At 55.7% G+C, this 23,494-nt stretch overlaps 2 protein-coding genes across 3 annotated transcripts in view; one reads left to right on the top strand and one right to left on the bottom strand.

Annotated features, from left to right (window-relative positions):
• The first annotated feature begins 636 nt into the window (after positions 1-636).
• The window catches only part of RBFOX3 (RNA binding fox-1 homolog 3), a 137,941-nt gene continuing 115,083 nt past the window's right edge, over positions 637-23,494 (top strand). The window contains exon 1 of one of the 2 annotated variants that reach the window (XM_061377358.1): positions 637-861. The gene's annotated coding sequence lies outside the window, so the exon portion shown is untranslated. Of the gene's footprint in view, positions 862-12,999; positions 13,071-23,494 lie in introns of those variants that run through there. The other variant, XM_061377360.1, reaches the window with a different exon arrangement.
• Positions 5,787-14,056, bottom strand: ENPP7 (ectonucleotide pyrophosphatase/phosphodiesterase 7). The gene is made up of 6 exons (XM_061377023.1): positions 13,889-14,056; positions 10,577-10,832; positions 8,552-8,697; positions 7,196-7,816; positions 6,483-6,696; positions 5,787-6,161 (listed from the first exon to the last, which is right to left on the bottom strand). Exons 1-6 carry the CDS (start codon positions 14,054-14,056, stop codon positions 6,073-6,075), a joined length of 1,494 nt encoding a protein of 497 aa, XP_061233007.1. The 3' UTR covers positions 5,787-6,072.

Below are 23,494 nucleotides of genomic sequence, written 5' to 3'. Positions count from 1 at the left end.
GAGGCATTGTCTGCGCGCGACCCCTCCTCTTCCTGCGCGCGCGGGCGGAGCGGGACAATGGGGCGGGGGGACCGGGGCTTTGTGCCGGGGGGTGACCGGGAGGGACCGGGGGGGTTCCGCTCCCGCAGCCGAGGATCCCTCCCGGGGACCGAGCGGCTGTGGGGAGGTCAGCCCGGGGTCGGGGGCAGCCCCCGCTGGTCCCCGCCGGTCCCCGCCGAGCTGGAGCAGGCGGCTGTGGCGCGGCTCTGGTTCGGGGTCTGAGTCGGTTCTGGTTGTGGGTCTGGTTCGGGATCTGGTTCTGGTTGTGGGTTACAGTACAATAAAGCGTGTTTCCACGGGGGGTGGCCGTACCGATAAACACCAGCTCGCCGGGTCAGCCCCAGGCTTGGAGACAGCGGTGGCTTGACCCATTATCCTTCCCCGCTGCCGAACCGGGCTTAATGAGCCAAGCGGTGCCAGCAAACGGAGCTGTGCTACCGAGCCAAGCCGTGCCGGTGACCCGAGCTATGCTGGCAAACTGAGCCGCGCTACTGAACGTGCCGCGGCTGTGACCCCGCCGCAGCCCCGCACGCCACCGGGGCGTGCGAGGCAGCGTGAGGAGCTGCTACCCGGCGGTTGTGCGCGGTGGGCGTGGAGCGGTGAAATATGGTGCATGGAAGAAGATGAGTCAGCACCTCGGGGAGTTGGCAGCCGCCGGCCCGCAGCCCGCCGTTAACCGTGCCGGAGCCAGCGGGGAGTGAGGGGCCGGTGTGCCGGCAGCGTCGCGGTGGCTGTGGTGGCCCTGGGCTGAGCGGGACCTGGATGGAGATGGGGTGTCCTACGCGCGGGGCCTCACGTGGAACCTGGGCAGCACCGTCTCGGGTAAGCGATGCCGGGTGAGGCAAGTGCTGTGAGCTCCAGGGTGGAGGCAAGGATGTCACTGCTGGGGACTCCCGGCATGATGGAAGGGGAGCAGCAGCTTGGGTACCATAGTGGGGCAGCCTTGGGGTCTGCAGGGCAGTGGGTGCCCCTGGTGTGTCCCTGGGGTGCTGCTCAATGCAAGGTAATTGTCTGAGGTCGGGCACTATGCCTCTTTATTGTTTTCCTTTTGCAATTACTGCGGCTGTTTGCTGACCAGGAAAAATGTTGGAAGCATTTTGTTACCCAAAGGTGACTTGGAAACGTAACCCTGCGCTGCGCTTTCCCTTTGGAGTTAATTCACCTTCCATCAGCCCTGCTCTTTGTGTGCTGTGTGTCTTAATGCCTGTGGAAACCCTCTGCGTGCACAAGCAGCGTGTGGGCACACCACCGTTCATGGCAGCTCCAGGACCAACCATACTGAGTGTGTGGAGCTGGCCGGGGTCTGGATGCCAGGAGATGAGGCCCGATGTGGGTAATGTCGGGTGTGTGCTGGCATTCCTGTGCTCCCATGAGGATACAGGAGTAGAATAGCTCATCCCTTCCTGGAGCAAGGAGGAAGAGGTGGTGTGAGCAGGGGGGCTCTGTTCTCTGTGCCTGACATTGGGATCTCTTTGAGGACGGAGAGTGTGCTCAGGGCTGGTGCCTGGCCCCGGGGCTGTTTCAGCAGCTTCATTCCCACCATTTGTGCCAGCCTGGGTGGTTCCTCTCCATGTTTCTTTCATGCCTCTGTGTCAGCATGGACACAAGTTCCCTTTTAACCCTGTTGTAGAAAAGGACTGTGCTGCTCCATGGGTGGAAATCCCATTACATCGCTGGGGTTCACGGGGACCGGTTGCAGTGGGCACATGGGCCGTGGTGGGCTCCTGCTTCCTGCCGGCTCTCCCCAGCTGGGAGCTGCCCATTACTTTGTGTAGTTTGAAAGCTGGATGTGAGGGCTGAGGCGGAGCGGGTGTTTCCTCTAACACAAAGCACACCGAGCCCAGGCTGTGTCTGTTCTGCTTTCTCAGGCTGATCCCAGGTTTCCTGAGTTCTGACATCTTCAGTGGAGCTGTGTGGTGGAATGAAAAACCTCACTTTTTCTCAGAAAAGGGAAAAGAAAGAAACGGAATCGATGTGAGCTTTACAAAGCCCAAATTTGTGGCTTTGGAGGTTTACACAGACAGGCAGTGAACACAAACCCTGCCTGTGTTTCTGTGTCAGGATCTCGTGAGTTGTTGCACTGTGGCTCAGACCGTTTGCTCTTGGGCTCAGCAGTGAGCAAGTGAGTGCCGCTGCCCCCTCTTCCAACGCCAGGGGTGCCGGTCCCGCTGCTCGGCTTCCTCGGTGCCATTGCAGGGTGTTTTAGTGATGAAAAGATTCGAAGTTTTCCTTGAGTGCTTCCTGCCCAGCTCTGCCTCCTGCTGCTGCTGGGGAGATGCAGGGGGAGATGCGGGGGGAGATGCAGGGGGGAGATGCAGGGGGAGATGCAGGGGGAGATGCCCACTGCTGCTGCTGCTCCACATGTGAGCGATGATGGGCTGAGTTCTGTGCTTCCATCCAGGGAAACGGGAACAGCCAGTAGATAGCTTGGCTGCCACGTTCCCCGCTCCAGCTGAGGCAGGTGACAGGGGAGCCAGTTAACTTGGCAGCTGTGGAGAAAACCTTTGGAGTCCTAAACCCCCCCCAGGCTCAAATCCCTGGGCGAATCCAGTGGAACAAGATTTGTAGCTCTTCCCAGCTATGCCGGACATCCCAGGAATGCTGCATAACCTGGGCTGTGCGCTAGCAGGGGGCTGCCATGCTGTTGGAGGAAGGGGTCCACCTGAGGATCAGACCTTCCTGTTAGGACTCTGGCTTTCATTGCAGGGTTTGGAGTGACCATGTTGAGCAGGGCTGCAGTAGTGAGGGCCCATCCCATTGGGATTTGTGCCAGCACTGGGTGACACAGTTGTTCCCAGGGGTGCCCAGAGCAATGGGCTGTGGCCAGGGAGGCACTGGGGGGCTCAAGAGTGTGGCCATCCCATGGGACCTCTGTCTTTGTGCCTGGTCCCCACAGGAAAAAGGAGCATGTCAGGGGCTTCCCTCCCATGCCACCGGCTTGGGGCTGCTTGGGTAAGGGATTACAGCACTGGGAGGTTCTGAGGGGATGCCAAGCACATGCAATGTGCCCGGCTCCAGAGCATGGAGCAAGGGCCACTGTGGCCATGTAGCTGTGGGTGAATGGTGGTTGTTTTCCTAAGGCAGCAGCCAATTGGAGCACAGGGATCTGTGTGTCATTTGGGCACTGCAGGTGGGATGGAGCTGTGCAGTATGTGGGATGGGATGACCAGAGAGCACATCGTGTGGCAGTGGGGATCATAGGGGCACGTGCTACCCCCAGACCAGGCATTTCAGGATGCAGCAGTTGTCCTGCAGGCTGTGTGTGTGCCATAAATAAATACGTGTGTGTTTGTGGTTACGTTACCATCTTGGAGCAGTTGGGACCCCTGGGCAGCAAGCGTCTTTCCAGTGCAGGAAAAAGAAAGGGAAGCAAATGGTGTGGAAATGCATAGCAAATTGGGCTGCAAGACGCAGCAGGGCTCTCCCCACTGTGTGACCCCCAGCCCCAGGGAGGGGAATGAATTATCTGGGGGCAGGAGGGCGGGGGGAGATGCAGTATTCCATGGAGTGGGAATCTACACAAACCAGCGCTGGGTCTGCCTGAGAGGCAGGCAGGGCTTTGTCGGTTGGGTAAATGTTTGGTGGAAATGTGACACAGTGAAAGTACACGAGGTGTGAGATGCAAAGGGAGGGCTGGGAAAGCCTTTTAAGGCCTTTGTAAGGCTTTAAAGCCTTAAAGGCTTTCCTTAAACTGGACAGTGTCTTCCAGAAACCTGGGGGTTGTGGGGCTGAACATCCTCACCCCCCGGTGAAGGATCTGCATCGAGGGGCTGTTTTGGAGGAAGGGACCAGAAGATGGAAGTGAGTGTGTGATGTGGATCTCCAGGGCATCACTCGGTGCAGTCCCTGAGCTGCAATGGGTGCCGAGCACCGGGAGCACCCTGGGGCTAGCGGCTGCCCGAGGTGGGTCCTGGACTGTGCAGCAGGAGGGACTGGGGTCTCCAGTGGGAGCCACTGGGGCCTTCACACCGGGACTCGGTGGAAGCTGATGGCTCCGGGCGAGCGGCGAGTTAGGGGAGATGCTCACCAACAGCCCCCCCGCTGGTACCGGGCCCTCCGGGGAGAACGCGGCTCGGGAGCCCTCGCTCGCCGGCTGCCGGTACTGCACCGGTATAGCCGGCAATGCACCAGTGCTGCACCGGTACCGACCCGGCATTGCTTCGGCGTAGCCCTAAATACTGTTGGAGTACAGGTCTTGGAGTGCCCTGTTCAAAGCTCCCTTTCTGTCCCTGTCCCCGTCCTCTCCCTGCTCCGAGCAGCAGGAGCTGCTCCAAGGAACATCTGTGATTTCGTGGGCAAGGGGAATCTTCCTGGCAGGGGTACAGCAGGCTCGGTCTTCACCTGAAGCAGTGCCTGCTCCAGAGAGGTTTTCCTGTCAGAGCCCGGTCTCACTGGAACGCTGCCTGCTGAATCCGGAGCTGAATTTCCATCCACAGCTGAGGCAAACCCCAGCTGTCAGGTAGGATTCCTGTTAGGAAGTTGGTTGGTCGCTACAAGCTCCGTGTTAACCTGCCTGGGGCTAGGCGCTAGGATGGGACCAGCCCTATGAGCATCCTGCTCTGTACCAGTTGCATCCGACTCCGGGCACCCAGTGAGCTTTGGCACATGGGGCCTGGCAAAACTGGGTGATGAGCTCTGTGAGGCTGGGACTGCATGAGCTTTAAGGTCCCTTCCAACCCAAACCAGTCTGGGATTCTATAGGGCAGTTGCTGCACTATTATTATTGCTGTATTTGCAATAGCATCTGCAGCGCTGGCCCCTGTGCTCCCCTTTCAGAGCCTCGCCGTGGTTCTGTGCCGGGCTGGGCGCGTGCTGCAGGCCTGACCCCCACTCCCAGCACGGTTTCAAGCCAAACATTTTCTTCCTGTTTTCCCAAGCGCGTCTCCTGTTTCATGGGCTGGTGAAGGCGATGCGGGAAGGCGCAGAGCAAGTCTCTATGGCAACAGATATTTATCGCGCCCATGAGATGAGGCACAGGGCTGGGGAGCTTCAGCCTCTGGGATGGGGTCTGGGGAGCTGCCCCCATAATGCCCTATGGATGAGCCAGGACCAGGGCTGGGATGGCGCATCCTGCAGTTGGGTTTTTCCCGTTCTTCTCCACAGCTGTAAGGGACAGCAAGGCAGGCAGAGGGTGCTGAGGGCACCCAGGGCTCTTGGGGCAGGGGCTGGAAGCGCTGATTGACTTTGGGATCCTTCCGAGGCTCCCAGGCTGGGAGTCTGCTTTGCCCAGTGCCATTTGCAGGAGGCTCCTGGTACTTCCAGTCAAATACATTTAATTGCTTTGAGTGCTCAACATGTTTTATCTGTCCCTGGTCCAGCCCACACTGGTTGGACAGGGCTTGGAGCAAGCTGCTCTAGTGGAAGGTGTCTGCCTGTGGCAGGGGATTGGAACTGAATGAGATTTAATGTCCATTCCAACTCAAACAAACCTGCAATTGTATGATACCTTGAGCTGATAAAGAGGTTGGGGTAACGCAGACCTTGTCAAGGTCAGACTGAGCATCAGCATGTCCCAGTGAGCACCCCAAAGCTTGGGAGAGGCAACTCCCCCGGGATTCAGTCATCTGTGAGGAGCACGAATCACTCATTTGGGGAGGTTTGGGGAACTCTGCAATTATCTGAGACCAGGACTGGTTGTCTTCATGACCCACATCCCTCCTCATCTTCTCTGGTAGAGTTGCCTAGAAGCTGGGGGCCGCCAAGAAAGGAGGGCACAGCACTGTATATGGATTTCAGGTACATGCAGCCTGTGGGTATCACTGGGAATGTGCCATGCTGAAGATGGGATTGGGAATTACTTGTCCTGATGGGTCTCCAGTCACAGTGAAGCCACGGAGCAGACTGAGGGTGTCAAGGCCAACCTGGGCAGTAAAGATCCCTCTGTTGGGTTGCAAAGGGTCTGCTGTGCCCCCGGGAGTGGGGAGCGGTTTCACAGAGGGGCAAACCACAAAGGAGTGGGACAGGGGCATGCCTGGGTAGGAGCACCCAGGGGCTCCTCTGGATGTCCCCTACCTCAGTTACCTCTGATGGGCGTCAGCGCTTTCCTCCCCAGCATCCCAGCACCAGAGCGATTCCCAGCACCACCGGCAGGTCCTGTGCGGGCGGCAGAGGAGCACTGGAACCTGGAGGGGGGGGTCAGCGTTAGCCTGGGGCCAGGGGAGCGGCAGCGCCGTGTCCCGCCCACACCCGGCTTGTGCGGGGAATCGGCGCCCGCAGCCGCCCGCTCTGCGGCGGGAGCGCGGCGGTGGCGGAGACCGCCAGGGGTCGCTGTTCCCGCGGGAATCCCGGTGGAGCGCGACCGGTGCCCGCGCCCCGCTCCAGCGCCACGGGCAGCCCACGGAGCCACGCACACAGCACAGCCCGGGCCGCAGCCCCATTCACGCAGCACAGCCCGGGCCGCAGCCCCACTGCTGCAGCAGGGCCGGTGCTGTGGCCCCATTCACGCAGCATGGGCTTGATGGGCTCCAAGGAGCCGTCGTGAGGCTCAGGGATAATGCCCAGCAGCTGGCAGAGGAGGGCATAGACATTGACGCTTTCAAAGGGCTCCACCACCAGCCCCTGCTTGAAGGCCGGTCCCACGGTGCGGAAAATGGTTTTCATGTTCATGGCCTCGTTGTCAAAACCGTGTTCCCCTTTGTTGAACTGGACCTTGTACCTCTGAAAGGGAGTGGGAAGATGTGAGTGCCCAATCCCCAGCCTCAAGCTGGGTGCTCTCCTCCATGCCGTGTTTCCCAGCCACTGGGTTTAACACTCCAGGTCCTTTAGGTTTGGAAGCCTGAGGAAGTCTGGAAGCTGGAGGATGCTGCCCAGACACAGCTCTTGTGCAATCACATCTTGCAAGTTCCCTCCCTAAATGTCAGGGCACCCGAATTTTGGTGTATTGAGGAGCTTTGCAGGTGGAAGCTGCCTTTGGGCCTTAATGCCAGGTTAGGAGAGGACCCTGCAACTGATATTCTGTGTTCATGCAAGTCCTGCTCCAAGACTTCTGGACCTTTTGTCTTCTGAACAGAGAGGATCTTTACACAGAGCTGGAATTGCCATGTGGTTATAGGGAGATCAATCAATGGAGTGTGAGTACTGGGGTGCTATGAGAAGGACAGGAGGAGAGAGGCAGATCCCCACAAGACAGTAAGATGTGTGCGTGCGTATGTCTTACCCCGTGGATCACATAGCCTGGATCGCTGTACAGCAAGAGCGGGGTGATCCGAGGGTGGTTGGCATAATGGAATCTCCTTGGGAATTCTGCTTTCTTGTACACGTGAAGGTTTGGGTGGGCATTTTTCAGGACTGAGTACACGTGCTCTAGTTTTCCTTCTTTTGGTACCAGCAGTCCATTGGGTCCATAATCCAAGAGCTCGAACTGGATGTCTTTGAAGGTGAAGTTCTCTATGGTCTGGATGTGAATCTCGTTGGTCTTTATGACGGTCTCCATGCCGTGATCAGATGTGATGATAAGGTTGAGGTTTGATTCCAGGCCGCTCTCCCAGATGCGCTGCCTCAAGTAACCGATGGTTCTGTCCACCTGCCTGACCATGTTTTTCCTCTGTGTGGATTCGGGGCCATACTTGTGCCCTGTGGAGTCCGGCTCCCCAAAGTAGAGGGCGATGAAGTCAAGGTTGTTCACTGTGAACCATTCCATCGCAGTGTCGATGTTCTGCCTCCAGTTGGTTTCATTGCTGTAGTTGAACAGGAGGGGCTCCACCAACTTCATATGCACTTCCTCCCCTTGGTACTTTGCTTTTCCTCCAGGGAAATAGATAGAGCCTGTCTTTAAACCCTGTTAGTGGAGACATTGCACAAACTCACTCTGCAGCATCATCTCCATCCATCGGTGCTACCACCTACTAATATGGTTGGTTCATTCAGCCCCCTAATGTCTACCTCTCCCTCTAATGAGGTTTTCTTGCTCATTGCCAATTAAAAGTGATCAATTGGAAGTTCTGCCCTTCCCAGAACTCCTGTCTGTTGGTTTCTCACTGTATTGGTAACACTGGTTATAACTTTGAACACAGTGACCTGTTTGTACCTCTCATGTTGGCCATGAGGACGTTCAGGTGTGTTTTACTCCAGTCAGTAAGTGCTCACCCTGAAACCAGTGGAGCCAATTTGGCAGGCAAATGCAGGCAAAGGGACGTGTCTTGGGCCAAGCCTCAGGTCCTGTCCCAAAGCCAGGTTCAAAGCCTAAGGGGATCTAGGACAGCCTTGCTGCAGTCCTGGCTCCTGGTCCTCCCTAGGGAGTAGGCTGAGGTTTCTTTAACAGCAGAAGAATAACCAGTTTTATTAATGTCTTAATGAAGCTGAAACAAAAATATTACTTTTCACTATTTTTAATAGAATGATCCCAATTATTCCTGTGCTGTCCGGGGCTTCCAGGTCCTGCAGGTCTCAGTACGAGCTGTTTGCAGGAGGTGTCAGCTCGTGACCACTGGAGATGGGGGCTCGCCTGCAGCTTTTACTGCTGGAGGCTCCATCGGAGGCACTCCAGTGGGTGCTGGCCAGGGGCTGCACTTGCCTGTCTCTGTGCTGTGATCCAGATGGGCAGGCTGCCGTTGTCCCACCAGCCGTCCACCCCTTGCGTGCTGTGGTAGGGCAGCTTCTGACCCGTGCTGGTGTTGAACCACATGTTGTGGATCACCCCGTGGTTCTCCAGGTACCTCCCTGTGGCGAGAGATGGGCTGAGTGGGGCTGCAGATGGGGTGGGCTCTTCCCCCTATGCCTCGGACCAGGTGGGGTTCCCAGGGCAGGGAATGATGCTTGGGGGTGCCTGCTCCTCACAGCAGGGGTTGATGCCAAGCAGGTCTCATCTGGACCCCGAGCACTCCTGAGGGTGCTGGTGCTGCCTATAATTCCCCCTGCCCTTCTCAGCATGAAAGGGGCTCCCCATTATCCTGTGTCTCACTAATGGCTTTGGTGTTTTGCTCTCTCTGCTGCTCACAGCCCGTGAGGAGGGCATGCAGTAGAAACTCCCTTTAGAAATGGCAAACTTGCACTCTGTACTATTATATTTCATGCTATTATTATTATTCTGGTCCTGAAGACTGCAGTTACTTGTGCACCGTATCCCATCCTCCCTTATATTGACAGTGCCCCCCTGCCTTTTCCCATCAGCAGATTTCATTAGCATGTTCCACTCTTTTATGCCAAGGTTATTAATTAAAATCTTAAATAAGATTGGCTCTGAAATCGATTCCTCAGGAATTCCCCTGTTGCCCTCCCTGCAGCCTGACAATCTCCTCTCAGCATCACCTGCCCTCCTCTCCCCTGTAGCTCTGTACTTCCCATATTAGAGGTTTTGGATGAATCTTCATCTTCTCCATCTTAACTAATGATTTCCCATGTGCCACTGGATCAAATACATTACTGGAGAGCAGAAAGATTGCATTTAGAGCATCTCCCTTGTCTCAAAAATAATTTATCTTACTGAAGGAGGCTATGGGCTGGGCTGGTGCTCTTTACCCTTGATAAACACAGGTTCAGTCCTAGCCCTTCTGCAGCTATGGCCTTGTCGCACCCTGAGTGGGGAATCTGGGGTAGGACAGTATTATATGGAACGTTATGCCGTGTTGGTGCCTTTGTAATTAGATTTGAGTGTTTGCGATGTTGCAGCGTGTGTTGTACTCAAATATGTACACGGATTAAAGGCTATCGATATTTGGCACCTATATAACATACATAGTGTAGGTGTACTGATAAAAACAAAGGGAGGACATTGCAGGAGAGGCTAATTTGTGCCAGAGCTCAGCACTAGTGCTTAAAGCAAAGGAAGCCTCAGGCTGCTTCAATTGTACTTTAATCTTGTTTGTGGCTCTGGCAGATAGGGAAGTAAACTTTAACTGCAGCTATCATGGAACAAAAGAGAAGGAAATCACAGAACCAAGGAATGGTTTGGGTTGGAAGGGACCTCAAAGCTCCTCCAGTTCCAACCCCTGCCATGGGCAGGGACACCTTCCACTAGAGCAGCTTGCTCCAAGCCCCATCCAACTGGGCCCACCTCTCCACCCTGTCGAGGTCCCTCTGGATGGGACCGAATGGGATGGAGAAACATCTCACATGCAAAAAGGCAGTCTGGAGGGTGCAAGAGAAGACCCCAGGCTGTGAACAGGACTGGATGAGGAGAGGTGCCACTGAGAAATGAAGCAACCTGTAGAGACTATAAATCCAGTAAAAACTGACAGGCGCCCAGCTCGAGCTGCTGATCACACGCATTAGGAGTAAATCTATGCCAAAGAGTTAATCTGATATGGTGTTAAAGCAGGACTTAGGGTGAGCCCTGTTGGGGTGGCCTCTGTAATTCCTACCATGCTCTAGGTGGTGGCTGTGTAGTTCCTGCAGCATCGGGTGCTGTTTGCCTGTGCTCAGTGCAGGTCCAGCTCTACCACTTTCTGCAGTAGCTGTTGCCTGGTCTCCATTCTACAGCTTCTCACACTGCTGATGCTGGGTGGCTGCTTGACTCCATGTCCTGCACTGACACCCAAGCCTCAAACCTGCCCTTCCCCGACCGGCACTGCTGCCGTGTGCTTGGGGCTGGGGCACTCACCCGTCAGTAGTGTGAAGTGGCACGGGCTGGTGATGGTGATGAAGGCAGGAGTCATGTACTGAGCCTTCATCCCCTCTGCAGCCATCGCCTCCAGGTTGGGGGTGTCCACATCCTGGTCGTAGTTCCACCGAAAGCCATCAAAGGACACCAGGAGGACTTTGCTGCGGGTGGGTACCTGCTGCACAGGGACGCATCTTGCTACAGAGAGAGCAGCAAATAGGAGCCCCAGTGAAGGGATCATCTTCATGCCCTTGAGCTGGAACAGCCCAGACAGCCAGAGAGCTCCCATTAATACATGCGGGGTGGGACCAAGTTCAGTTCTTATCTAATCTTGCAGTTGCTGCTCAGGTGCATGGCTTCAGTCAGCACTGCACATCGGAATGAGCCTCTCTAGATTCCATCTAACTCAAGTGCATTAGCTTCCATCTCCTTCTGGGTCCGACACTGAATCTGCTCCTCCATCAGTGGCATTGGGTGCTCTTCAGTGCTGATGGGAAGAGCGGCTCCTGTGGCAGGAGGCTGCTGTGTGAAACCCAGCCCCTGCCACCTCCTTCACCCTGAGCTGGCTCCCTGCAGCCACACTCGCAGGTTCTGGTGCCCTGCTCTTGCATCAGCAGTTCACCTTCAGAAGGGAACTCCCCCCCTCCCAGGGCCGCTCCTCCAGCTCCAGGGGTGCTCAGAGGTTCCAGAGGAGCTTGGATTTCCTGGAGGTTCTCAGTGTGGTTTTGTAGAGCTACACACTGGGGAAAGAGGCTCTTTCCCGATCCTGGCCACACCGTCAGCCCCAGTGATGCTGCAGAGGGTGAGCCCAGCTCCGAAGCCTCTCTGTGCCACCACCCAGCTCCTGCTGTCCTGGCTCTGCTGCTCACCATGGGTGACCCTCATCTGCTCTTTCACTGATGAGCTCTGCGTTATCAGCATCCCATTTTATCAATAGCTGCTGCTTTATGACTTCTCTGGGGTTTAATCATTGCTGACAACCCATTTCTCAGCTGACTTTAAGGCTTTTGTGTACATATGTATCAGAGGATGCCCTCGTTCCCCAGGGCCTGAGCTCACAGCCTTTGTGCCTTTGCTGATCTCCCTCTGCTCAGCTTCCAGATTTATTCCTTGGTGCTTTGCTTCCCAATTGCCCAGCCATCCCCTCCCTCGCCATGCAGAGCCATGGTTTCCCTGCCATTGTCTGGGGTCATTCCTTGGCATTTCTCCCCCGGGGTGAGCTGGCACATGAGTCTCACACACATGCCACCGTTCATCCTTCCTGCTTCTCTGTAGACATGAGCATCCCTGAGTATTCCCGTCTGGACCAGTTCCTCCGGGTGCACCAGCATCTCAGCCGCCTCTCCCCCTGTGCTTGTGTTGCCCAGGGTCGCGCAAGGACACTGTGAGAGGTTTCAGTTCACAGAAGCTGAGCAAGCTCCTCTGCCAGCCCCGGTGCTGCAGTTCACTCAAGGAACTATTTTGTTATCAACGTTTGCTGCCTGGGTCCAATCCTGTCCCCTCAGCGAGCACAGAGGGTCCTGGCAGGCACTGAGGGTTCAAAGGGCTCATATGAGAAAGATGTTATCGTGTTCCAAGCACAGGGAAAGCTCTAAATATTCAGTGTGTTGTTCCGAGGGGTCAATAAGTGTCCGTGCCATTGCTAACAGCACAGGGGAAGGTCCCGATAGGTTATCGTGTTCATCAGCTCGGCTGGCAGGGAAGAGGCTAGAGAGGAGGCAGCACTGCTCTAATCTCAGGGGAATATTCAGTTACAGGAGTGTCTCAAGGCCCCTTTTGATATTTGGTATCTGAGGAGCAATAGGCACAGATAAAGAGCATCACCTTTGCCCACCCTGCCTCGGACGCTGTCATTCTCCAGTTAAAAGGGCTGATGCAGTTTACCCTGCACTAAGGTGCTCATCCCATAGGCAGATGTGCCCGAGGGGCTGTGGTCACTCCAGGTCACATCTGCACTAATAGGGAAGGTGGTCCCTGTGCACGTGTGCTGGGGACTGTCGCCCCCCCCATGCTTGGGTACCAAATAACTCAGAGAAGACAGATGAAGGGGCTGGCAAATAGAAATCAGGAGCCCAGAGAAGCCTCCTGCCACTGGAACTGCCCCCTTTGGCTGGGTCGGGGCTCAGCCCATTTCCAGCCTTTGGAAAAAGGACCCCGTGGGTAAAGCCGCAGCTTCCCTGCAGCTGGTGGGGTCTGTGCAGGGGGAGCAGCTCGGCCACGCAGGACCAGGCCATTTTCCTTCTTCATTTTTTACTTTCAAAGGGAAAATCAACCTGCAGGATTCTCAGCTGTGGCCACAGCTGCTCCCAGTGATGGGACTGGTGGTGCTGGGGCCTCACAGCTGAGCCTGGCTGCAGGGAGGTGCTGGGGCTGCTATAAAAGCCCTGCACACCCTGCAGAGCGCTTCTGGTGTTGCTGTGCCTGAGTGCAGAGGGAGGAAGCCCTGGGAACGGGAAGGATGGCAGAGCCCTGGGTCTGAGCCACGGCGAGAGAGGTAGGATGGGCGATTGGGGGGTCCTTGGGAGGGTGTGTGGCTGCTGTCCCTGGGGAAGGGCTGAGCTGCAGCCCCCTCCCGGGCATTGGGCAGTGGGAAATAGCACACTTGGACATGGAGGATGTGTTGATGAAGAGCAAGTTGGGTTTTTCTTTTCCTTGCCTCTCTGTCCTGCTTGGAGCAACTGCTCTGCAGATTGGTTGCACGGTCCTGGTTGCTAAGGTGTTGCATATGGAGCTTGCTGGAAAAGAGGGTGAAGGGAGGGGAAAGATGTCCAGAGGATGAGGAGAGAATTGAATAAAGCAGCTGGAGGTGCCCTGGGTTGCTCTTTGCAGTGTGGTATAGCTCAGACAAGGGCTGCATGTCTGCAGTGCTTCTCTTGGCCCCCAGCGTGTGACTGCCCCAGAACTGGGGCCTGGGTAAGCTTGTGAGCATCACCGGGATACCTGGAGCTGGGACCTCATGGTTGAAGTCCTAATGGTGCCCAGGCAAGCAGAGCCAGGAGGAGCTCTGCATCTGTGTCTGAGTGATTGTGAGGGGTGTGTGTGAACCTACTGGGTATGTGGGGGAGCTGCGGGAGCTGCTCCAGCAGGCGATAAAAGAACTGGTAATGGCCTCAAAGCCAGGAGCAGAGCAGTAGGGATAGGGTGTTGTTGCTCGTAGCCAAAAGCCAGGAGCAGCCCCAGGCTTGGCTGGAGCCCTGAGGAGAAGGGTGCTCCCGCCGGGCAGCTCGGGAGGACTGGAAAAGGCTTAAGGAGGTTGGGAAAGAGGCTTTGGCTGCTGCCGGGAGCTCTCGAGCAGGGCTTGGGTGTCGGTACCGGAGTTCGGGTCTTATCCCCTCGGACCCCCCCATCCGCGGCAGCGCGGGCGTGCGCCGGACCCGGCCGCCAGGTGGCGCCATTGAGCCGCCTGCGGGGTCTCAGGGGCGGCCCGAGGGCAGCTGCGGGTCCTGCGGTAGCGGGCGGGGGGTCCCGGTGATGCCCCATCACCCCCTCGGTAGTACCCTATCCCCTTGGTAATGCCCTCTTCTCTTCTGCAGTGCCTTAACCCCCGGTAATTCCCCCCCCCATCCCCGAGTGTTGCTTGTTGGGTCCGGAGGGAGCTGGGTTGGGTTTGATGGACACATGGTCAGCGTTTGAGGCTAAGCAGGGGCAGGTGATGCAGCACCATGACCCCCACATCCCGTGCCTGGGTCATCCCCAGTTGGGTCCACCACGGGGCTGTGGGCTCTGGGAAGCGGGATGGTGCGCAGCCTGCAGTGGCAGTTGTAAGGTCTGGTGATACGTGTGGATGAAACACGTGTCCTGTGCTCCGAGAGGGCCAGGAGCAGCCTCCTGGGATCAGGGCTCTAAGTTCAACCCAGGGGAGAAGGGAGCCTGCCATTGAGTTGCTGCTTTGCTCTTCTTCATGGGTGCATACAGAAACTCTGCCTAAAGCACAGCCTAGGGTCAGCAGCACCTCTGTTTACATGGGTTGGTGCAAGACCTTCTTGGGAGGGTGACCTCTTCACCATCTAGCTCGAAGCTCTTCCATAGGATGGTCCTTGGGGAGCAATCTAGCAGAGCTTGAGGTGAAAAGAGGGACAAGAGCAGAGAGGAAAGAGTGGGGTGAGTGAGGCTTTGCTCACGGAAGTCCCATTCCCCTTCTGGGTCTGGTTCCCCCAGCAATGGCCAGTGCCTGAAGTTCACTGGAGCCTTTGGTCCACTGAAGAAAGCCCCTGGCTCTTGCTCTCCATGTCCAAGTGATGTCCCTGGATGATGATGAGGTGCTCTAATCCCTCTTCCTTGCCAGCAGCGGTCCCATTCCCTCTCTTGCCCTCATCACCATGATGAATGGTCCACAGTCTCAGCACCTGGCTTTGGCCTTAGCTCCTCTTCCTGCTCCCTGCTGGGGATCTGAGACCAGAGGAGCAGCGTGGGATCAGGCTCTGTTCCTCACTTGGAACCTTTCCTCTGCTGCTTGGTTAAACCCAGCATTGACTGCTCCATCAGAGCCCCGGGCTCGTTCTCAGCTTTCTTAGCTAATGGCTGTGTCTGCCTCCCATTGATCTCAGCTGCAGAGCTCATTGATTAAGTACATTTCTTATTATACTTAATGGTATTTTACTCCTTTCTGTGCTTGCCTTGTGCCAGATGCTCACCCTGTGCTGCTGCCTGCCTGCAGAAGAATTCCTCTGGTCACAGCCTCCTCTATGCTGGCTCTGCTTGACTCCTCAGTCACCAGCCTTGCCTGTCCTCCCTTTTGCTTTCCCTGCCTGCCCCATCCTCCTGGCCAGGGCAATCTCTCTGCCTTCTGCCTTCCAGTTATTTGCCCCTTGGTCCCTGCTCCCATGCCTCCTCTCAGGTCTGCTTCTCCCTCAAGCAAAGCAAAGAGGCATCCACTGTTCCCAGTGTTCCAGGAGGGCTGTGAGCCTCCTGGGTACCCTGTGCTGTACCCTGCCTCTGCACAGCAAATCCTGCCTCTCACTAGGCTGCCAGGGACTTCACACCGAAATCCTTTCCATCCTGGTGGTGCCTCCCTCACTGCCGCTGCCCCAGCCCTGGTGAGAGGCACTGGCAGGTCACCGTGTTCTCCTCTGCCTTCCCTCAAGCACCTCCATTCTCACCTCACACCACACACGCTGTGCTGCCTCACTCTGTGCCTCACCTCCTTTCAACTCCCTTGCATGCATCATTCAAAAGCCATAACATTATTGGGCATAAAATATTTACTTAACTGAGCTTTTTGCAAATATTCCCCTCCATTATTTTTCCTCCTTTTGGGAGCAGACACCGCTGCTCCTGTGCTCTCAAATGGTTTCTCTTAAATAATATAACAAGAACATATGAACACCCAGTAGCCTTTCCCTTTCTCTTGAAATACCCATAAATATCCTGGTGTCACCGGTCCATTACAGCCCCACCAGGACCGGGGCTTGGGAACACCCAGCAGCACTGGCATGGTCTGCAGGTTCGCTTCCCACTGGAAGAGGGACAGATAGGGAAGGAGCTTGGGGGGGAGGCGGAGCAGAAATGTGTGAGATCTGACACGATGCAGAGTGTTAATATTAATAAAGAAATGTTCTTTTTGGAAGGGGCATGGGAAGCTTAGCAGAGGGAGTGCAGGACTGAATGCTCGCAGTTAGAATGCTGGACCAACTGCTTGGAATGGGATCTCCTGCAGCAGCCAAATGAGTGGTCCCAGGGGGAAAACAGGGGTTCTCTGTGAGATGGGGGTACTGGGAGATGCTTCCCACTGCAGGCAGCCGGATGGGCAGCCCTCAGCACCTCTTAGAGAACAGGATAAGGACCGACGGGTGCTTGAAAGCCAGAGAGGGAGGATGTTTGTCTCGAGTAGAGGGGAGTGCTGGCTGGGGAGTGCGTTTTCCCCATGCATGAAGGTTGGTTGGCTGCTCACAGCGTTCCCGGGCACGGATTCGTGCTTGGGCCCTGGGGGCTCTCCCCACAGCGGTGCCACGGGAGAACGCACCGGGGTCCGGCTCTGGCTGCGCTGGGCCCCGTGTGGGGCTGCAGCTCCCGGCCGCGGGGCTGGCGCTGTCCGTGGTGCTGACGGCGGCGGCGCCCGGGCACTGTGAGGGCTCCCCGGTGCTGGCCACCCTCCGGCGGAGCCTTCGCTCCGTGCTGGTTCCACCAGTGCCCGGAGGAGGGAAACGGCTGCCCAAGGCCTGACTGAGCGCCCCGGTGCTGGCTGAATGTCCACGGGGTGCTTGGGCTTGTTTTCTGTAAGGTGTAAAATCGCACTGAGGAAAAACCGCAAAGGGCAGGTAGACTGAGACTCAGTCTGACTCTTAGGCAGAAGCTCTTCCCTGTGAGGGTGCTGAGGCGCTGGCACAGGGTGCCCAGAGAAGCTGTGGCTGCCCCATCCCTGGCAGTGCTCAAGGCCAGGTTGGACACAGGGGCTTGGAGCAAGCTGCTCCAGTGTTAGGGGTCCCTGCCTGTGGCAGGGGCTGGAGCTGGAGGAGCTTTAAGGTCCTTTCTAACTCAAACCATTCTGCGGTTCTGTGATTCTACGAAAAAACCATCACCACTGCAGTGATAAGAAACAAAATAACTGAAGGACCCTGTTCCCATATACGTGTGTCACCATTCTCACACGATCTGAGCCCCCGGGAACTCACTGCCTCTAAAGAATCAACTAGTTAAATCAGACACACAAGAAGGAGGGCCTGAATTTGTGTCCCACACCTAGGAGAGCTTGCTTGGAAGCTAGTAGTCTGCTATCCCATCTGCCGGCACCAATGCTGATGGCTGGCTTTTATCAGGAATAATGGAAGCAGCTTAAACATCAAGCTGATGGGACAGGGTGGTGGGAGCACCTCACGGTGTAGGTGGTTGGGTGGCAAAATGGCAGATGAATGCCGCCAAATCCAATGATTAGATGAGAACATCCTTCACTCCAAAACACGAAGCAGACCTTTACTGTGATATTCCCTGCTTGGGAAAAGAGACCTCGCAGTCGCTGTGGGTAGCTCCATGAAAATGCCATCTCAGTGCCCAGTGTCAGTCAAATAAGGCAAATTGCTTGTTAGTAGTTCCTGGGAAAGGGACTGAAGCAGAGGCAGCAGCAGCGCTGCCGGGGTGCGATGTGTCGCAGTGCAAATGCTGAGTGTGGCTTTGGTTGCCCAATCATGAAAAGGAGGTAGTTGAACTAGAAAGGTAAAGAAAAGGATGACAAGGCTGATCAAAGGCACAGAACAGCTTCTGTCTGAAACTAATAAATTAGCACTCTCTTGGTTAGAAGGGAGACTGTAAAGGTGGTGCAGGAAGGAGTTCTCTAAATTCAGGAGTGGTATAAGGGAGATGGATAGTCACTATTTCTCATAAATAGGTGGCATCAAATGAAACAACCTGGCAACAGGTTTAAATTGTAAATGAGGGAAAAGGTGCTGCTCTTTTCATGCAGTGCTCAGCACCCCTGGGCGGCTCAGGGACACTTAGCCCCTGATGCAGGAGCAATTAGACACCTCATGGACCGTGGGTGCATCAGCAGGGATTAGGTGCCACGGGCAGCTGCTGCTGCTCTGTCCTTCGCTCTTCTGCAGTAGCTTTATGGCCACCTCGGGAGCTACGGGGTCTCAGTGGTCCATGGTGTCAGCCAGCCCAGGCTTAGGGCATGCACTGGTGTCACTGTGGCTGGTTTCAGTGTTTCCCTGTTACAGCCAAGCGAGCAGACTTGCCCTGTAATGCCGGCAAATCCCTGCTCCTGAGGAGCCGGTAATTGATTTCCCTGTTCTCCATCTCCCCCCGGCCAAGGCTGTGCTGACACCTCCCTGCCCGCGCTCCCGTCACCGGCTGCGACAGGCAGATCCTGGAATTATTGATAAACACTCATTGGGGCTGGAGCCTGGGAAATTGCCAGCAACCCCAGCGGGTTTCTCTCTTGCCAGCATCATTTTTCTTGCTGACAGCGTGTTCCCAAGTTCGCCGGGGAGGGGGCAGGGCCTCCTGCTAACTTCTGGGGGGGTTGAGCATTGGTTCTTTTAAAAGACACCTGTGTAAAAGGGGAGAGGAGAGCCCCGGGAGCCGTTATCTCTGCCCTCCAGTCTGTCCCTAGAGAGCCCTGGACTGGAAACTGCTCTGAGCTTTTCCCAAGCCTATGTTCCCCCTCATGGCTCAGTTCCTCTCCAGGCTCTTGATTTCTTGATCTTGACATGACAGATCCCTGTTTCTTTCTCCAAACCCTCTATTCCCACAGGCTGTTACGTTACAGTCTGAGCCAGGGAAGGAGCCACTGTTAGCACAGGAGCAGGACATCACTGTCCAGAGCTGGGCCCATCCCTGAAGAACCAGGCACTGGGAAGTGCTGGCTCTTCCCTCCCCGGGGGCCAAGGTTCTGCTCCCACACCTCCCATGGGGTCCCTCCCAGTGCAGTGGGGCTGTCCTGTATGCTGTCCGTGCCCGGCCTGTGTTGCGCATACGGATGTGTGCGGGGCACTGGGGCTCTGGCTGTTGCTCTTCCTGGAGCTTGAAGCATTTTTCTCTCTGCCAGGGCTGCTAATTAGTGGGAGGTTGTGGATTGGGAACGGGGAAATGTCCTTCTGTGGTTCTGGCACTAGAAATAATTAAGCCATTTTTCACCTATGGCAAATCAGATTCTGTCCACATCTTCATTTCATTTTATTTTTTACCTTCCTAGCGTGGGGATGCTGTTGGCAGCTATGGATTCACAGCCATGTCCAAAGCTTTTCAGTAATTGCCTGGATTTTGTGCTCTCTTGCTAACTGGTTGCTGGTTTCACCTTAGTTTTTGCTGAAGCTCCTCTGGGGATGGGAAAGGAGCTTGCTTTAGGCAGGCTGTGTTTGCCTCTGATGCTCCTTGGGCAGTGGTGCAGGATGCTGCACCCAGTGAGGCTCTGCTAGAGCCGTGCAGCTCTGGAAACATTGCTCAGGTCTGGTTCCATCCCTTTCTTGCCCCAACAACAGGCAGTGCTGTTGCCTTTCTCTGTCCTGGTACCCCAGGTTCCCCTGGACCCTTCCCTTGAGGCACAGGGCACCTCCCATGGTGGGTGATGATGGGCAGCATCTCCTTGGGCCACCATGGAGCAGGAATCTGCCAGGTCTACCCTCTCTAGGGTCACTTCTGCCTCCTGGGTTGGAAGCCCTGTGGGAGGGGGCTCCTGTCTGCTGGTGTGGGACCAGCAGAGAAGTGCACATGAGGCCTTGCTGCCTGCTTGAGGTGGCTGATCTTGCTCTGTGCCTACCAAGCACATTCCCGCACGCCCTGGTGCTCCCAAACCAGCAAACCCCCTGTTACAGTTGTCATGGAAATCAGAAAGTGTCTGCTGAGTTTCCCTGTTCCCAGTGGCTCATACCCCAAGAGCCTCTTGCTGTGGAGCAGCCCTCACCAGTGGCTGGGCTCTGTGGTGCTGGGGCTTGTGCTATGATCTGATGCATTCATCACTGCCAGCCTGGGAACATGAAGATGTTCCCGGCAATCTGAAAGCTGGGATTTATCAAGGCTGGTCCCGGGATGCTGGGGGGCTGTCAGGAACCAAAGATTTCCATGTATCATGGGGGGGGGGGGGGGGGCGCTGCTGCCTCTGGTTTGGGCTGGTTTTTGCATTTTTGGTTGAGTGCCAGAGTGCTGCAAGGTGAGCAGTGGGGCAGCAGCAGTGGGAGCCAGCCCTGGGCAAGGGCTGATGGGCTGCAGGGATTGATGGATGCAGCTCACATCTTCATGCATTATAGAGCTCTCCCCTCTGCCTGTGCAGCTGGAGGCTGCGGCAGGTGCATGGAGGGTTCTCCAGGCTCTGCACAAAGGAAGGGGCTCGAGCATCTTTGGCAGCTTCACCCTGTCCTCACATTTGTCCCTCTGTCTGTTTGTACATTAGTGCATGTGTCTGGATTGCTTTCTTCTTTATAACGTTTTCTTTTCCCAGTGTTTATGGGCCATGGGATTGGAAGTGAAGCATCTACTTAATTGCTGTCAGGCAAGGAAACGGGTTATAAAGCTGCTGAGGGAAAACACAGATCACTCGGGGGTAAATGCAGGGGAGCAAGGCTGATGTAAGGAGGAAGCAGAGAAAGGCTGGGGGTGGGAAGAGATGAGAAGGAAAGAAGGGGAAGGGATTGGCAGGCAGCAAGGGGAGCTGGCTCCAGGATGGAAAGGCACTTTCCCTGGTGCTGAGGGGTGCAACACTTCCCAGAGGGAAGGCTACACTGGGAACACCCCTGGGTAGACCTGTCCACCCTCTCTCAGGGGCTCTGCGGCATTCACCTCCTTTATGCTGAGCTGCTGGAGCACTTTGTAGAGGGGAAAATGAAGAGAAGGGAGCCCTCTGCCCATCACTGGAGCCTCATGGCTGCTGCCTCTTCAGGTCCAAGCTCTTAGATTGCAACTCTCTTCATCTGCATTGCTTTCTTGTTTCCTTCATTATCTCCCCCACTCTAACCCTTCACCATGTCATCTCCATTGCACGGCTCCTCCCTCTCCCCATTTGCCACATTACTGCAGCAAGGACTCACTTTCCCATCTTTTAGTCTCAGTGCCGTACATAAAAGCGCTCTGATGGCCACGGCGCGATAGCAAAGACAGAACTTAATTTCACAGCATTTTCATATAATACTCCATAAAACCGAACAAATTTGCTGGAGTCCAAATCCATCTCATTATGCAGAATCACTGAAAGGGAGGCTTTTACATGCTGGGACTCGGTGCTCTACCAGGGGATGGTACAGAAGACGAGGAAAATAATTAATTAGGTGCTGCTCTGGATCTTTGATCCTGCTTCGCAAGGCGCATTAAGTAAAATGCCTGGCTCATGAATACATGCACAGAGCCCTGTTTGTCTGACCCCACTCAGATGATTTTCAGTGAGGCTGAGGTGTGGGGGGGGACATCCTGAGCCTGTGCCTCAGGAGGAGGCAGGGAGGAGGGGATGGAGCAGATCAGGACATCTCCCTGGGGCAGGAGCAGGAGGCAGCTGTGCCAACCCCACTGGCATGGTTACAAAAAGCAAAAGGTGGCTGCAATGCAGGGTGATGGGAATCGGGATGGGATGAAGGAGCATCCAGCTCCCCTTGAGCTCTGCTGCTCCCCTGCTATCCCCATTGCTCCCAGAGATGCTGCTGGCACAGCCAAGAGAGCTTAGCCCTGCTTTGCTGGGAGAGGCTTTGAGGCAAGGGCAGCCTGGGGATGGTGCAATGCATGCAGGTCCCTGCAGTGATCCCCATCCTTATCCAGTCACTTTAAGTCTATCCTCTATGTGCACTTGCAGTCTGTCTGGCAGTGTTTGTGAGCTTGAGATTTGGGTCTATATTCTCTGAGATGGAGGCTCAGCTATGCCGGGCAGGGGAGCGGGAAGCCTCAAAGTCTGGCTTCATTCACTGCACCCCCGATGTCCTGGTGTGGGAATGAGCGCTGGCTGGGAGATCCACGGTGCCTGGTGGATCACTGCTGCTCTATGGCAGTGTGGTGCAGTACTGGGCATGTGGATTGAAAATGCACCAGCAAAGCAGCCCTGCGAGGAGAGAGCTCCCTCACCTCGTGCTGCTAATTAATCTCCGAGCACAGAGGATGCTCTCATCTGGTCTTTACTTAATCCATAACCCAGAAATCCTCAAATTATGTCATTTGCTCAATACAGATGAAATTAATTACTCTGGGAAATAGGCAACAGGTTGCATTTCTGATGTTCCTTATCGTGTAATCAAATCAGCACAGTGCTTCCCGTGCAGCGGCGGGTTTCCTGCAGCAGGCATGAGACACTGAGCAGCAGTGCCTGGGGATCTGGCTTAGGGCTGGCCCTTACGAGAAGCCAATGGCCGAGGCTGTGGGAGCACTGGTGGTGCCATAGCCCGGGCAGGATGGCTGCACTTCCCATCCAGCACAGCCACCAAGGAGCATCCATCAAGGGTTTAACCCCCTGTTGCTCCTCCCGTGTCTGCCACCAGCCTCCCTTGTATTTATTACCTCTTTCTGGGGTCCCAGTACCCCTTACAGGGCTTCCTGGGAGATCCAGAGGGATGGATTCCCCCCTGGGTTTCTGTGCTGCAGGATGCGTTCCTTTGCTGGTGACTTTGAGGAGGTGAGGGAAGGTCCTCATCAGGATGGATCAGAAGAGCTGGGTGCAGAATAACAGTGATTTACTCTTTATTGGAGCTATCACAGGGAGAGAGAGCTGGGGCTTGAGACTAAAGCTATGGCTGTGCTGCTGCTGTCCCCATGGGTACTGGCTGTGCTCTACCAGGGGGCACAGGATGGCCCCAAGCGCTTCCTTCCCTACTTGTCCTGAGCATTTCTCCCTGGTGCTGGGAAAACCCTTGGAGGTTTTGGCTGGAGCCTGCTGTGGGGAGCCTGTGTGCTCCAGCGCAGCCACACAGCTCAGAGAGCACTAAAGATGATCCCCAAAGGTATAAAAGCAACATTTGCAGTCCAAGTGTGCTCACCCTGCTCGGCTGCAGGGCGATGCTCTGCCATGGGAGCTGCTGAGTGCATCCCCAAACACGCTCCCACTGCAGCCCCTGGCTGGAACGGGCCTCCCAGCAGGATGGATCCAGGGCTGTGAATCCCCATTTGCGTCAGAATGCGAGCGGGGGGATCCCCAGCCCCTTTCCAATGGGCTGGTTTCAGCGGGTCGGTGTTCCGGAGGGGAAGGTTTCCTGCGAGCAGTGAAGGCAGGTACCAGCTTGCACACAACGTGCATGTTAGGAGCCGTTGTAACAAAAAAATCTATACTGGTTGTTTGCTCAAATAGTGGTAATGAATTGAAAAATAGTACCAGGTGCTCGAGGCAGCTCTTCCAAGGCCCACGAGGGCCCCAGCCCCGCATCCAGCTCGCCCGGGTCACCAGACACACTGCGATCTATTCACAGAAGATAGAAACGCAATTGCTCTGCCCTATCAATTTAAATAAATTATCTATTAGATTAGCTGTACTTAAAACAGAACAAGAAATCAATCCCCCAGCCTCGGTTGCTGTTAAAC

This window comes from Neopsephotus bourkii, unplaced genomic scaffold, assembly GCF_033783945.1.
Source record: "Neopsephotus bourkii isolate Nb327-2 ecotype Australia unplaced genomic scaffold, CSIRO-AGI_Nbou_v1 NB_1749, whole genome shotgun sequence".
NCBI lineage: Eukaryota > Metazoa > Chordata > Aves > Psittaciformes > Psittacidae > Neopsephotus > Neopsephotus bourkii.
This window is presented reverse-complemented; position numbering and strand designations above follow the sequence as displayed.

Coding starts and splice junctions, on each gene's coding strand:
- ENPP7 (XM_061377023.1), bottom strand. CDS start 14,056: ATGGGGCATCACCGGGACCCCCCGCCCGCTACCGCAGGACCCGCAGCT. Junction 10,833..13,888: donor GGGATAAGACCCGAACTCCG/GTACCGACACCC, acceptor GGGCTGTTCCAG/CTCAAGGGCATGAAGATGAT. Junction 8,698..10,576: donor CCACTTCACACTACTGACGG/GTGAGTGCCCCA, acceptor CTCTCGCCACAG/GGAGGTACCTGGAGAACCAC.